General features: G+C 37.6%; 3 protein-coding genes across 5 annotated transcripts in view; all 3 read left to right on the top strand.

Annotated features, from left to right (window-relative positions):
• Positions 1 to 285: 285 nt before the first annotated feature.
• LOC113338254 (sorting nexin 1-like) lies at positions 286 to 4,921 on the top strand. 2 transcript variants are annotated; one of them, XM_026583707.1, is made up of 11 exons: positions 286 to 486; positions 574 to 705; positions 1,549 to 1,684; positions 2,165 to 2,298; positions 2,836 to 2,910; positions 3,382 to 3,541; positions 3,663 to 3,796; positions 3,878 to 3,946; positions 4,090 to 4,169; positions 4,333 to 4,393; positions 4,490 to 4,843. In XM_026583707.1, exons 1-11 carry the CDS (start codon positions 475 to 477, stop codon positions 4,703 to 4,705), a joined length of 1,209 nt encoding a protein of 402 aa, XP_026439492.1. In that variant the 5' UTR covers positions 286 to 474; the 3' UTR covers positions 4,706 to 4,843. The 2 variants fall into 2 exon arrangements, with proteins under 2 accessions (XP_026439492.1, XP_026439491.1); XM_026583706.1 differs by having other exon boundaries at positions 287 to 486; positions 571 to 705; positions 4,490 to 4,921.
• Positions 4,922 to 6,039: 1,118 nt separating this feature from the next.
• Positions 6,040 to 9,602, top strand: LOC113338294. 2 transcript variants are annotated; one of them, XM_026583738.1, is made up of 8 exons: positions 6,040 to 6,215; positions 6,293 to 6,446; positions 6,527 to 6,768; positions 6,855 to 7,795; positions 7,875 to 8,221; positions 8,297 to 8,542; positions 8,617 to 8,822; positions 8,890 to 9,602. In XM_026583738.1, exons 1-8 carry the CDS (start codon positions 6,081 to 6,083, stop codon positions 9,589 to 9,591), a joined length of 2,973 nt encoding a protein of 990 aa, XP_026439523.1. In that variant the 5' UTR covers positions 6,040 to 6,080; the 3' UTR covers positions 9,592 to 9,602. The 2 variants fall into 2 exon arrangements, with proteins under 2 accessions (XP_026439523.1, XP_026439524.1); XM_026583739.1 differs by lacking the exon at positions 8,890 to 9,602 and having other exon boundaries at positions 8,628 to 8,683.
• Positions 9,587 to 13,001, top strand: part of LOC113338295 (snurportin-1-like) — a 4,183-nt gene continuing 768 nt past the window's right edge. The window contains exons 1-6 of the mRNA XM_026583740.1: positions 9,587 to 10,088; positions 11,418 to 11,604; positions 11,698 to 11,948; positions 12,025 to 12,139; positions 12,437 to 12,529; positions 12,703 to 12,846. Of these exons, the coding sequence (XP_026439525.1) occupies positions 9,664 to 10,088; positions 11,418 to 11,604; positions 11,698 to 11,948; positions 12,025 to 12,139; positions 12,437 to 12,529; positions 12,703 to 12,846 (1,215 nt within the window). The 5' untranslated portion in view covers positions 9,587 to 9,663. The remainder of the gene's footprint in view (positions 10,089 to 11,417; positions 11,605 to 11,697; positions 11,949 to 12,024; positions 12,140 to 12,436; positions 12,530 to 12,702; positions 12,847 to 13,001) is intronic.

Genomic DNA, 13,001 nt, shown 5'->3' with positions numbered 1-13,001 from the left:
GGGCTAAAAATAACCAAGCTCCATAGCCGTTATTTCTCCCAAACCAAGGCTTAAGTAGAGACCCTAATCGTAACCAAACCAGGGCTATCCATGCTTGCTCTTGCCACGGATATGCTTGCTCTTGCCACAGATATGCTGCAATTCAGAAAAAGTTGCGGTAATTTACACCAGGACACCATGGTCAAATCCTGGCTAGTATCCCATTTGCTGCAACGACGCCTTGCCACATCCGAAAACCGGAATCAACTCGTGCGTACAAAAACGCAACACCGTATTTTAGCTTAAACTAGACCAAAACAAAAGGCTTCAGCACCAACCTTTCTCGTTTATTCGTCTTCTTCTCCGGTGTTAATCAGTTGGAGAGTTTCATCTATTTTTCCACGTCTTCACAGACACGAAGTCGCTTAGTTTCCAGTCCATCCAAATAAGAAATCGTTACCCTAATTTTTCTTCCCCTAATTCTTCATCAGAACCATGAATTCCACGGTAAATTTCATCAAATTTAATATTACTCTCGATAACATGCACCTTTATTTTCTGATTTGCGATTGATTTTCTTGAAATTTACAGCAGAGAAGTCATTCGGGGAGTATTCAAAGCCCTAGATCTCCGTCTTCACATCCATTTTTATCAGTCTTTGTTACTGATCCTGTTAAATTAGGAAATGGAGTTCAAGCTTACATCTCTTACAGAGTCATTACTAAGGTACTTACTTAATCTTTTTCTTTCTCGGGATTTCAAATTAGGGTTTTAAGTTACAACCTAGTATTGAGTTGATTTTATTATCATCAGATCCTGTTTATACTAGTGTTAGGTTAATCAATTTGAATTCTTGCTTACCAAGAATTCAAAAACCCATGATTCTTTGTAGTTTTGGGGATCTTGAGTAGGAGTAGAAATGTCAGAACTATACAGGTCTTTGAACTATAGTTTCCCTTGTTTGTTGAAAGATAGCACCGGAAGAGAGCAAGAACATGTTTTAGTAGATGATACCGATCAAGATCAGATGTAGTACATTGTTCACATACATACTAGTTGAAAAGTTGTATAGTCTAGGACAGCATGATAACTTCTTTAAAGATTTGATACCAAAAAAAAAAAAAAATCTTCTTAAAGATTCCTGCCACTGAATGATGGAAAATATATTTGCTGTTGTATTGGTGACTATAAATACATTTCCCCTGCGTTCTTTTTTACTTTTAGGTTCGTGCTTATATAGACTTCATTAGTTGTTGGTATTTTTTCGATAATCAAAATGTTAAAGATACAAAGAGTTCACCGAGTCCCTCCTAAGGTTCGAAACAACCATATGGGAAGAACTCCCCGAAACATAGGAGTAGTATTATTCCTTCCCCAGGTGGCTATGCTCTAGTTGCCATATTAAAAATTCATGTTAATAATAGAACTTGTGGAGATCTTAAAGGTTCAACCATTCTCCACATCTTCCAAATAAGGATCTGTAAAACAGTTCCCATCAAAATTTACGCTGTTCACATTAATTTCCCTGATTGACTGACTATATTGGAAATACATTTTGACTTTGTGCAGACTAATTTCCCTGACTATCAAGGGCCAGAGAAGATTGTTATCCGCCGTTATAGTGATTTTGTGTGGTTGCATGATAGACTTTTTGAAAGATACAAGGGGATTTTCATTCCTCCAGTCCCTGAGAAGAGTGCTGTAGGTAACATGCTTGAAGCTTCTTAAATGCTCCTGTTCCCCGATAAGTTAAATTTAAGCCGGCACGAGTAATATACAATACGTTCCTTGGTTATAAAACAATCTGTTTCAGTATATAATATGCTTGCATAATGATGGTGAAGTCAGGAAAGAATCCCCGTCCATTCCCCACCCAGTGTGCTGATGCTATACGGTTGTTGTTGACTATATAGACTCAATTTCTGTTTTTTGGTTATTTCCCAATATAGTGATCTGATGCTTTTGATAACCATATAGTCTGCTGGATGCACCTGAATGAGCAGATATAGCTTCTTGGTTTCTTCCTCCGGCGTCTTGTGCACGCCTAGTCTCAGTTTTTCTCTTAGGCAGCCAGCATTTGTTTTTCTTGTTAGACAACATACTGGAAACATGGGTTGACTGGAGTTTGAAGTGAGCATGCCTTTCTTCAATGCCACTGACTGAATGTGCTCTTCTTCATTTTCAGAGAAGTTTCGGTTCAGTGCGGAGTTCATTGAGATGCGACGTCAAGCTCTAGATATATTTGTGAATCGTATAGCTTCCCATCCTGATCTTCAGCAAAGTGAAGATTTGAGGACATTCTTGCAGGTGGATGAAGAGGTAAAATGCTAAAACTGGAAAGCTGAATTAGAGCAAGTTATTTTCACATCGTCTTCCCTAGTTCAAAAGTGTTGCTATGTCTAGTTAACCTTTAATCATGAGTCTGCTTGTTGGAAATGAAGGAACTAGTTACTATTTGCTGACCTTAGAATGTACTTATATTCCATGAAAGAGATAAACAGATGATTGAAAGAAATGTCATTGTTCAATTTTCCTCTCGTGTTTATTCGTTATTAACTTTCTTAAGCCGATCCCAAAAGAGCTAGATAAGAACTTAGGAGTCAGTAAGATGCAAATTGAACAAAAATTACAATTGTTATGAATCTTATGCGTACGGTTAAAAATACAAAAAATTATATCTCAATCGTGGTGATTTTCATTTTTTGAAATTATAAATCATTCAGTACGTGCAAGTTACCTGGGGACTTGTTTGCTTGATGTCTGTAGGATGCTCTATGGTTATCTTTAGTGTTTTACGATGTTTTTTTTTGTACTTATTTGATGTTATCTTGTATTTCGTTTCCCATTTTTGTACAGAGAATGGAGAGAGCTAGGTCTCAAGAGATTGGAATTTTCAAAAAGAAGCCGGCTGATTTGATGCAAATTTTCAAGGTAACTTGTCGCAGTAATTTGTAATTATAAACAGAGTGAAACAAATATGTTTTTATTTTTTCCTTTATTGAGAAGGTAACTTAGAAGTTAAAATGACAGAGTTACCGACTTTGAATACAACTAAAATAGGTGTTCCTGAAATCGTATGTCTTGGACCAGTGTATTTATAGGGTGGGCAACATCCTCATATCCCTGATTTCCCAAGGTTTTTGCTAAATATGACAATACGAATTGCCAAATTATCTCAGATCTGTTCAGAATCCTTTTTCTTTTCCTCCCTTCTATTTCTGATATTTCTTCTGCTCTTGGTGCATAAATTACGTACAGAAAAATCATCTTCTGCTTGATTAGAATATCTCTTCGTGCGACATCTCTTACGGCACATCCTATAGAGAAACCGCTGTAACAAGAACTGCAGTCCTTTACTCGATTCTGCATTTAGCTGATGAGTTTTAATATTTGGTAATACAGGATGTGCAATCTAAAGTCAGTGATGTTATCATGGGAAAGGAAAAACCAGTGGAAGAGTCAAACCCTGAATATGAGAAACTTAAGCGATATATCTTTGAGCTTGAAGATCACTTAGCGGAAGCACAAAAACATGCTTACCGTCTAGTAAAGAGGCACAGAGGTTCGTACACATCAAAAATATTAACTTCTCTTTTCTTTTCCTATTCGGATGCCATGCAATCTATTTTATGGTTCCGGTTGGTTTGTGTGTTCACATGATTTATTTGTGTTTATTGTTCCAGAGTTAGGTGAGACACTGTCAGACTTTGGCAAGGCGGTCAAGCTTTTGGGTGCTTGTGAAGGAAAAACACTTGGTAAGGCATTTACAGACCTTGGAATGAAATCCGAAGCACTGTCAGTTAAGTTGGAGAAAGAGGTATGAACACTCTCAAACATGATGTCCTTACCTTAATTTTGTGCATCTAGTTTTTAGTTTTCTGATTCTGTTTTGCTGCAGGCATACAATCTCTTGATGAATTTTGAAGAACCTCTGAAAGAATATGTTCGATCAGTCCAATCTATCAAGGTGAATTGATTCTTTCAGTTTCTTTAAACCGGACCATCTAAACAATAGATATGTCAGTTGATTGGTCGGAGCAGATTGAAATCTTTTAGCTGTTTCATTTCTTGGGTTTCCTTTTAATAATACATATGCTGCTTCCTAAACAGGCCACCATGGGAGAGAGAGCCAATGCTTTCAAGCACCAATGCGAACTGGCCGAAACAATAAAAATGAAGGAGATAAACCTGTATGGTTACCAATTCTGCTTCAACTTTTATTTCTTTACATTTTTCTAAGGAAATGTCATCTTTGCAAAGGGAAATAGTAATCCCCAAGTCAAATAGTACCTTAACTCTTTAAAAGTAATTTTGGAATTCCTATATGATAATTTTCACTGTTGTGCTTTGCAGTGACAAACTGATGCTAACTCGATCAGACAAGGTAGGAGAAGCAGAAATTGAATATCACGAAGTAAGTTTCTAGAGTGAGTTTTATGTTATCATGGGTTTTCCAGAGTGATGCCTATTCCATCCTAACAATGTGGCTAATGTGGATTATCTATTTCAGTTGAAGGCAGAAGGTGAAGAAGCAACAAGAAAATTTGAGACGATAGTGCGGCTAATGAGTGAAGAGATTGTTCGTTTTCAAGAGCAAAAGACGTTAGATTTGGGCATTGCTTTCCATGAACTTGCTAAAGGCCAGGCGCATCTTGCAAATGAGATTGCTAATGGCTGGCGTAGTCTCCTACCTAAGCTGGAAGCTTGTTCTCCCACACAGACATGATTTTCAGTGATAAAAGTAGTTACGAATTGTAATGAAAACAAATGAAACACAAATCTCGAGTTAATAGTCTTAGAAACTTCAGTTCTCATTGTAATTTTGAATTCAGTACAGGTTTAATAAAACATACAGTTTCGAATCTGTTAAACTGTCAGTCAGGGGTTCCTTGGGGTGTATTCTTTCAGCCAGTTTAATAATGGTTTTACTGTTGTTTATGTACATAGTTCTAAGATGGACTTGGTTGCTTTGAATTTTCTTGATCTTAAAAGGGTGGTATGGACACAGGCCTTTCTTGTTATTCTTAGGCAGAATTGAATTGACCTGGTCTAGTTTGAGAAACATTCTACTGCGTTTTTCTCAGCGTGGATTTGTCGTGTTTGACTTTCTTTTCTTTTTCTGCAGCCCTTTCATTGAGTTCTCGAAGTCAGGGTATACCTGAGGACAGATTCAATGGAGTTCGTATGTCTCTATCGCTGTGTTTATTATGTAGACTTGACAGCCAAAATAGGGGCAGTCTTGCATAACTTTTATCTTTCTGATGTAAGCAAAATATTCGAACGACAATATATATAGTCAAGTTTGTAGTCTCTCGTAGAACCAAGTCCATAAGTTTTGGAACTTTTTAACCAACAGCAGAACATTGAATATCATTGTTTGAATTTGATCAAATTCTTTGATTTTCACAGTTGTAGAAAATGGGGTGTGGAAATGGTGAATTAACGATGTGTGGGGATGGAGATGAAGTTGGTTATGATGCTGTTGTTATTGGGTCTGGGTATGGTGGTGCTGTTGCGGCTTGTCGGTTATCCATGGCTGGAACTGAAGTCTGTCTAATGGAAAAAGGACGAAAATGGGAAGCTCAGGACTTTCCAACTAACACTTTGAAGCTCATTTCTGAATTAAGAATGGAAAATAGGAATTTGGGTGTCAATGTTGGCCCAAAAGATGCTTTGTTTCAGGTGCACTCTAGCTCTAGTACTTCTCGTTTTCCTTTTCTTTAATTGTAGCTTCCATTCTTTGGTTTTGTTGTTATTTCAGTTGGTCTCATCTTTCAAAGTTCACCAATTTGAATTTCTTTTTTTTATCTTATGCAAACATGTAGTTACACGTACAAGATGATTCGGTAGCGGCTGTTGCCTGTGGTCTAGGTGGAGGCTCACTTATAAATGCTGGAGTGATGATCCCAACTCCAGTTCGTGTAAGACGGAGCCCGAAATGGCCAAAGGAATGGGAGCGGGATTGGGATATCTGTGAAGCAGCTGCTTCATCTATGTTGAGAGCCCAAAGTATTCCAAATGAATTTGCAAATGCCAAAGTCATGAAGGAAATAGTAGAAGAAGAAATTGAAGAATGTTACCCGAATTTGTTCAAGCTAAGCATGAACTTCAATGCTGAAGAATCACAATCTTCAACGAAGACGGGTAGCTGTTTAGCTTGTGGAAATTGTCTTTCAGGCTGTCCTTATAATGCTAAGAACTCAACAGACAAGAATTACTTGGCTTTAGCAGTTCAGGTACTTGATCCTATGACCACTCTAGTTTTAGTTTACATTTACTGTTTTTTTTTCCTCTTATTATATTGTTTATGCAGGCTGGTTGTACAATCAACACCGAATGCGAAGTCCAGTTTTTAGTAAGAAATTGTGAAGAAGATAGTAATGAGATTAGCAGAAAACAAAAGCGCAGATGGCGAGTTTACACTAGTGACATCGATTATGTAACTGCTGATTTCGTAATTATATCAGGTACGTATTATTGCAGCATTTCTTTTAAATTTTGAGTTAATGTCAGATATGGCAAAAGAATAAGATCGTGTTTTGTTCAGCTGGAGTCTTCGGTACAGCAAAGATTCTTTTTCAGTCAGAAAGAAGAGGACTGACAGTCTCGGATCGTCTTGGTTACGGGTTCAGCTGTAATGGGAATAATGTAGCTTATCTTGCTGCTAGTGCAGCTCCACTGAATGGTCAGGGTGTCAATAAAGAGCAATTCTCAAAGATACCTTTTCAAGATCGACCAGGACCATCAATTTCCTCCTCATACACCTCTTCATTGGGGTTCACCATTCAGGTATAAATCTTCTTTCTATACATCATTGAAAATTCTTACATTTTTTCATTCCTGCAGACATAAAACCGAAAGCGTTCTATCTCTAGAGTGCAGTACTGCCAGCATCTTTCCCATCACTGCTATTCAAGGGAGTAACAACTTATGGGTGGCCAGTTGGATACTGGTTCTTACATGGTTTACTAGACAAAATGAAGCACATGATGCGTGTAAAAGATAGTCAAGCAATGGTGCTTAATGTTATGGGACATGACGAAAGTGATGGCAGAACTACACTTGAAGAGAATACAAATAATATTTCCTTTTGTCCGCCACATGATCCACTACTGAATCGAAAGATCCAAGCTCTTCAAAAGCTTACTAAGAGATTAGGAGGAATTCTTTTCATGTCTAGGTATCGAAGCACGTCTGTCCATCTCTTAGGTGGGTGCAATGCGTCAACAGATCCTTCCCAAGGCGTTTGCAACTCCAACGGTCAAGTTTTTAACCCCGCTAGTCCTTCAGCAGTGCATCCAGGCCTCTACGTATGTGACGCATCGTTGATTCCATGTTCTATTGGCATTAATCCGTGTCTTACTATTGCTACGGCTTCTGAGCATATAAGCCAAAGCCTAGTTCAGGATGTTCTTAGGCACAAGAATTCTACTCACCCCCCTCAACTCCCCAGCGCTGAAACTGCAAACCAGATACTGAAGCCAGAATTGAGGGCGCGGAAAACTGCGGTGAAATCAACAGTCATCATAAAGGAGACAATGACTGGTTATTTGGGTGGTATGCCATGCAAGGCTTATCTGACAATGAAAATGAGTTCTAGAAACAACATGGAATCACGTGAAGCAAATTCAGCTTTGGAAGAACCTCATCAACTACTTAGAGGAAGGGTTGGTGGATATGTTGTATTCAAAGCTGTGGAGAAGGATAAACTTTATATTATCGACGGAGAAGTCGATATGTGTAGAATTGACAACAAGACTCCTTACACGCAATACATGTACTACCATCTCATTCTGGCATCATCATCCGGCTCAAGGTATGACAAAAACAAGAGCAGCATTTCTTTTCCTTTCACACTCTGAATTTCATTATAAATGCTGGCGTAATGCATGCAGATATGTTCTTCAAGGGAAGAAGATAATGAATCCGTATTTTCTAGCGTTGTATGGGTGGAAAGAAACTACAACACTACATGTAACACTTGGGGAAGTTAAACGAAACAATTCAAAAGTGGAGATGGTAGATTTAAAAGGCGAGCTACGTCTCACTTTCGGAAATCTTATAAGAAGCTTGATAAGCTTGAAAGGTAACAAGAAAGGGAGATTTGTATGTCTACTATTACAATCCTTCTGGAGAACTTATATCTTACAGACACCTCGAGGGAATCCTATATGCTTATTAGCTTCATCGGAATTAGAGCAGAAACCTTATCCTCCCAGTGATTTTCATGAGATAGAAACAGGTAATTCACACACCCATTATTTTCTGTAATGTTAACTAGTTTTTTATTGGGTACTTTCTGTCAATTATCCAGCAGATGGGTGTGCTATCAGTTGTAGACAGTGGAAATGCGAACAGAATCAAGGGAAGCAGAGAAATCCTGTTCTACTGATTAATGGGTACATTACTGATAGTTTTTGTTTACCGACTGAACCGAATGATCTGGTCAGAACTTTAGTCGAAGAGGGATATGAAACATGGTTACTTCAAGCAAGATTACATCCTCTTCATCCATCAAATAATTTCACAATTGAAGACATTGGGAAGTTTGACATTCCTGCTGGTGAATATTCTGTCATAGATTCCAGAATGAATTGCGATGACAGAATCTAACGTTATTCGCTGTTTATATTGCAGCGGTCTCGAAGATACTTGAGCTTCATGGAACTTCAGTAAAAGTTCATGTAGTTGCTCATTGTGCTGGAGGCTTAGCAATTCATATTGCTCTCATGGGAGGTTATGTCTCCGCATCGCACATTGCATCGCTTTGTTGCACGAACTCATCAATGTTTTTCAAGCTCACTATCTCTTCATTAGTCAAGATGAGACTTCCCCTTATCCCAGTAATTCTCTAACTCTGTCACTCTCTCCAACTTGTTTTCAAAAACTAATCTTTTTGTCAACCTGCAGATCTCAATGACAATACTAGGCAAGAACACAATTCTACCTTTTGAAACTTCAAAGTCGATCAGTCTCCGGCACCTACTCCTGAAACGAATTGCCCGAATCATTCCTCGGTGCGAAAGATGTACACTGGACGAATGTGAAGTAATCTCAGGTATTTTTGGTAATGCATTCTGGCACAGCAACACAAGTCCAACAATGCATCAATGGGTAAACAAACAAAGTTTACTGAAACTTCCGATGTCCGGGTTCACACACCTTCGCAAAATATGTTTATCTGGTTTTATCGTGGATTCTAGCGGTAACAACACATATTTGATACATCCAGAGAGAATGCAGCTTCATACAACATACATTTCTGGTGGCAAAAGTTTACTAGTTACACCGGAAACTTCATTTCTAGCAAATAACTATATGAAATTACACCAACCTGGTTATAAACATACAAGAGTGGTTGTAGAAGATTTTGGACATTCAGATCTTTTGATTGGTGAAAATTCTTCCAAATTTGTTTTCCCACATATTTTATCTCATATTAAATCATCTGAAAATGAAGAAGTTGGAGTTCAAGAAAGCAAGTACAGAAAGGAAGCCTTGTCATGGAGTAAGGATCCCTACCAAGAAAGGAACTGCGCATTTGTTTCTCCTCTGATACTGTTTTGGTTTTTGATTTTGTGTTTATGGATTGTAATTCCATTCTTCATTTAAGACAAGCTGATACCGATACGTGTCGGCAAATCTGCATATCGCCGACAGATCGGCCGATATATCCATTTCACAATGCCCGTTATAATTGATAATTACCCGACATTCCTCTTTCAGTTTGCAAAAATTTTAAGTAGAGAGAGGGAGAGAGGGATGGAAGTGAGGAGACAAGGGTTTAAGAGATTGGCAATATCAGACCAACAAAGGAGAAGAGAAATAGCATTACTTCGTCAATCTCAACAAAGAAGAGATTCTCAAAATCATGCTCGTTCTTTAGCTTCTTCTCTTCTTTCTCTTCCAAACCCATCTCATCAAAATCAAGAACAACCCAGTCATGAAGAATTAGAAGAACCAGAAGAAGAATCGTCATCATCAACTAGGGATTTTGATGTACTTGGAGCTTCTAAACTTAAAGGAGCTGAAGCGCGTAAATGGTTTTCTCGTCAACTTATGCTTCCTGAATGGATGATTGATATCCCTCCTCGTTTGAATCACGATTGGTAATGTACTTTTTTTATTTAATTTAAGCTTGATTGATTCTACTAAACATACCCAAATTGGTTTAGGGCAAAAAGAATAAATTTTCAACTTTGGAGAAAATTAGGGTTTATGAAAGCTAAAGAATTGAACTTTATTGGTGGACTTGGATATTTAGATTAGTAGTGTTATAAGGATGCCAGACGCCAGATTTCCTAAAATATTGAATAAACTTCAGTAAGTTGTATCAGAATGCTGGTGTATGCTAGATGTTTACATTTACGGGATCATTAAAAGTGGACATTGCTGTGGACATCATTTAGACTATTGATCTGGGTGGAAACCAGATCCTCAGTGGTCATTAACACTCTGATGATATCAAAGAACTAGGGGGCCAGATAGCCCTAATATCTGAAAATATACTAGTACAACTTTGAAGCAATACAACTTAAGTTCAAGGTCCAACTTAGAAAGGAGAACCGTTGGTGTATGTGCAATGCGAGTATTGTGATTAGCGTTAATCTATTTATATTGTTAGATAACTTGTGGCGCAGCGCGTTTATAACACTTACTTTAAACATTGTGTGTGGTCAAGTCCTTTTTTTTTCCTTGCTTATTTTTACTCCTACATATTCTAGTTGGTCATTATTCAGTTATTTTGACGACTCTCATAACTTGATGCAAATGCAATTTACAGTAGTTGTCAAACCTCAAATAGATAAAAGGCAGTTGGCACCATATTCGCTGAAGCTAATTTTTTTTTTAAGTCACAAATTTTATTAATGATAAAACTGAAGTTTATACAAAAAGGAACTGAAAGGAAAGCAAAAAAATAGAGCTAAGATAACAATGACTCTCTAAACAAATCTATAATATTTTCTATCAGGCATCTCAGTCTGGATTAAGAATGCCGGCCTTCCTTCATGATGCACTACTTCTCCGAGATTCAGTCTGGCTCCTTTTTTAGCAAGTATATCAGCTGAGAAATTGATTTCTCTGTAACAGTGTACATAGTGTATTTCTGACAGAACATTACAAGCTTTTAACCATCTGGATTTGACAAACCAAGGTATATTGCCTCTTCTAAAATCTTCTACAACTGCTTTAGAATCAGAATTTAAGATAATTCTGTTACATTGTAGGACTGCTGCCCATTCAGTTGCCCATAAAACAACCATATCCTCAGCAATGTAATTTGTTGCTACTCCAAGGCCTCCAGAGATAGTACCAAGCACCTGACAATCATGAGTTCTTAGACATTGCTGAGGTTTATGATATGATATGTTTTTAGACATTAAAAAGATTGGTTCTGAAGCTTATGTTTTTCATGTTGAAAATTGGGATTTTTGTAGGTATGTTTACGCAAGACCATCTGGTAAACGATGCTTTGTGGTTTCTTCTGATGGAACAACAGTTAGTAGGCTTCGAAATGGTTCGATCTTACATCATTTCCCATCTGCCTTGCCAAATGGAGCCAGGACAAGGGATAATTCTGGTTCTGCACAGTCTTACTGTCTCCTGGACTGCATATTTCATGAGGTGCGACTGAAGTAGTTCAAATTTTCTTAATCAATATATTTTTTTCAGTCTAAATTTACCCGATTAATGTTTATAGCTGACTTCTCTTTGCAGCATGATCAAACTTACTACGTGATTGATATGATTTGTTGGAAAGGTTATTCGTTATATGACTGCGCTGCTGAGTTCAGATTTTTTTGGTTAAACTCCAAGCTTGTGGAGACTGGGGCTTGTAATACCCCGTCAACGTATCATAAATATAAATTTAGTGTTGTTCCCATCTATGACTGTGATCAGATGGGTTTGCAGACAGCATATCTGGGTACTGTACCATATATCAAAGATGGACTGTCGTTTTACAACAAGTAAGATTCCTGTCATCGACACTGACATTTCATTTTGACAGTGCTTTTGACATTGATGGTTTGTTTTCTCTCTTAGGCATGCCCATTATCATACAGGAACTACACCATTAGCATTAGTCTGGAAAGATGAGAATTGTAGCCAATACGTAATCGACACAGATAGTAAAGGACAAATTCCTCCTCATCAACAGGTACGCTTATCTTACAATCGTGTATTGAAGCTCCTTGATATCTTCCTCATGTAAAACTTTTAAGAAATAGCTTCTTGTATCACCACTTCCCTTCGCTTTCCGATTTCTGTTTCCTCCACCCACTTTGTACAAGAAAATTCACAATTTAAGTTCGAGTGTCAATAGGGAATAGTGCCCTCATACGTTATCAATTCTAATTAATGAGATGGAAGTCCTGTTTATTTTATTTTCTCAAACTCTATCTTAAATTATTAAAGTTATAGTTTAAAGTAATGACTTTCTTTCTTATATAATCAGGTGGTTTTGGTTTTGAATGAAGATGGAAGTCTTACTACATCAGATGATCGTCCCATTGTCTTTGGGTGCTTAAGTCACGAGTTTATCCTAAAGGTTTGCTCTTTAAAAGATTATTACGTTATAGTGAGGTCACACAATTTAGTGAGATTTCTTATCTAAACATAATAAGTAGCAAATCTAGCTCGAATTGTTGTAGTTAATCTTCTTTTACATCCCATTAGTTGCAAATCGAGCCTATGAACTAATGGTTATCCAATTTGGTGCAGTCTGATCTTAAACCAGGAAATTTTCTGCGTTTTACAATTGGTGATGAAGGCATGTCATTTGTTGATGGGAAACTTGAAAGGGCTGATTTACACTACACAAACCAGGCTTACCGTGCACGTGCTTCTGCAGACAGTTATTCTAAGGTTGGTAGGAGCTTTCAGTTTATTTTATATTCATTCTAGTAAAGGATACAAACTTTGTATTCAAGAAATCCAAATGATTAGGTCTATATAGGGGTAGGGTAAATTATTCTGAAACTTCTTTTATTGTTCTTGCTTTGGGGGGGGGGGGGGGGGGG

This window comes from Papaver somniferum, unplaced genomic scaffold (genome assembly GCF_003573695.1).
Source record: "Papaver somniferum cultivar HN1 unplaced genomic scaffold, ASM357369v1 unplaced-scaffold_19, whole genome shotgun sequence".
In the NCBI taxonomy this organism is placed as follows: Eukaryota; Viridiplantae; Streptophyta; class Magnoliopsida; order Ranunculales; family Papaveraceae; genus Papaver; species Papaver somniferum.
This window is presented reverse-complemented; position numbering and strand designations above follow the sequence as displayed.

Coding starts and splice junctions, on each gene's coding strand:
- LOC113338254 (XM_026583706.1), top strand. Junction 2,299..2,835: donor TCTTGCAGGTGGATGAAGAG/GTAAAATGCTAA, acceptor ATTTTTGTACAG/AGAATGGAGAGAGCTAGGTC. Junction 4,394..4,489: donor CAGAAATTGAATATCACGAA/GTAAGTTTCTAG, acceptor TATCTATTTCAG/TTGAAGGCAGAAGGTGAAGA.
- LOC113338294 (XM_026583738.1), top strand. CDS start 6,081: ATGAACTTCAATGCTGAAGAATCACAATCTTCAACGAAGACGGGTAGC. Junction 6,769..6,854: donor CATTGGGGTTCACCATTCAG/GTATAAATCTTC, acceptor TTCTATCTCTAG/AGTGCAGTACTGCCAGCATC. Junction 8,543..8,616: donor GAAGTTTGACATTCCTGCTG/GTGAATATTCTG, acceptor TTTATATTGCAG/CGGTCTCGAAGATACTTGAG.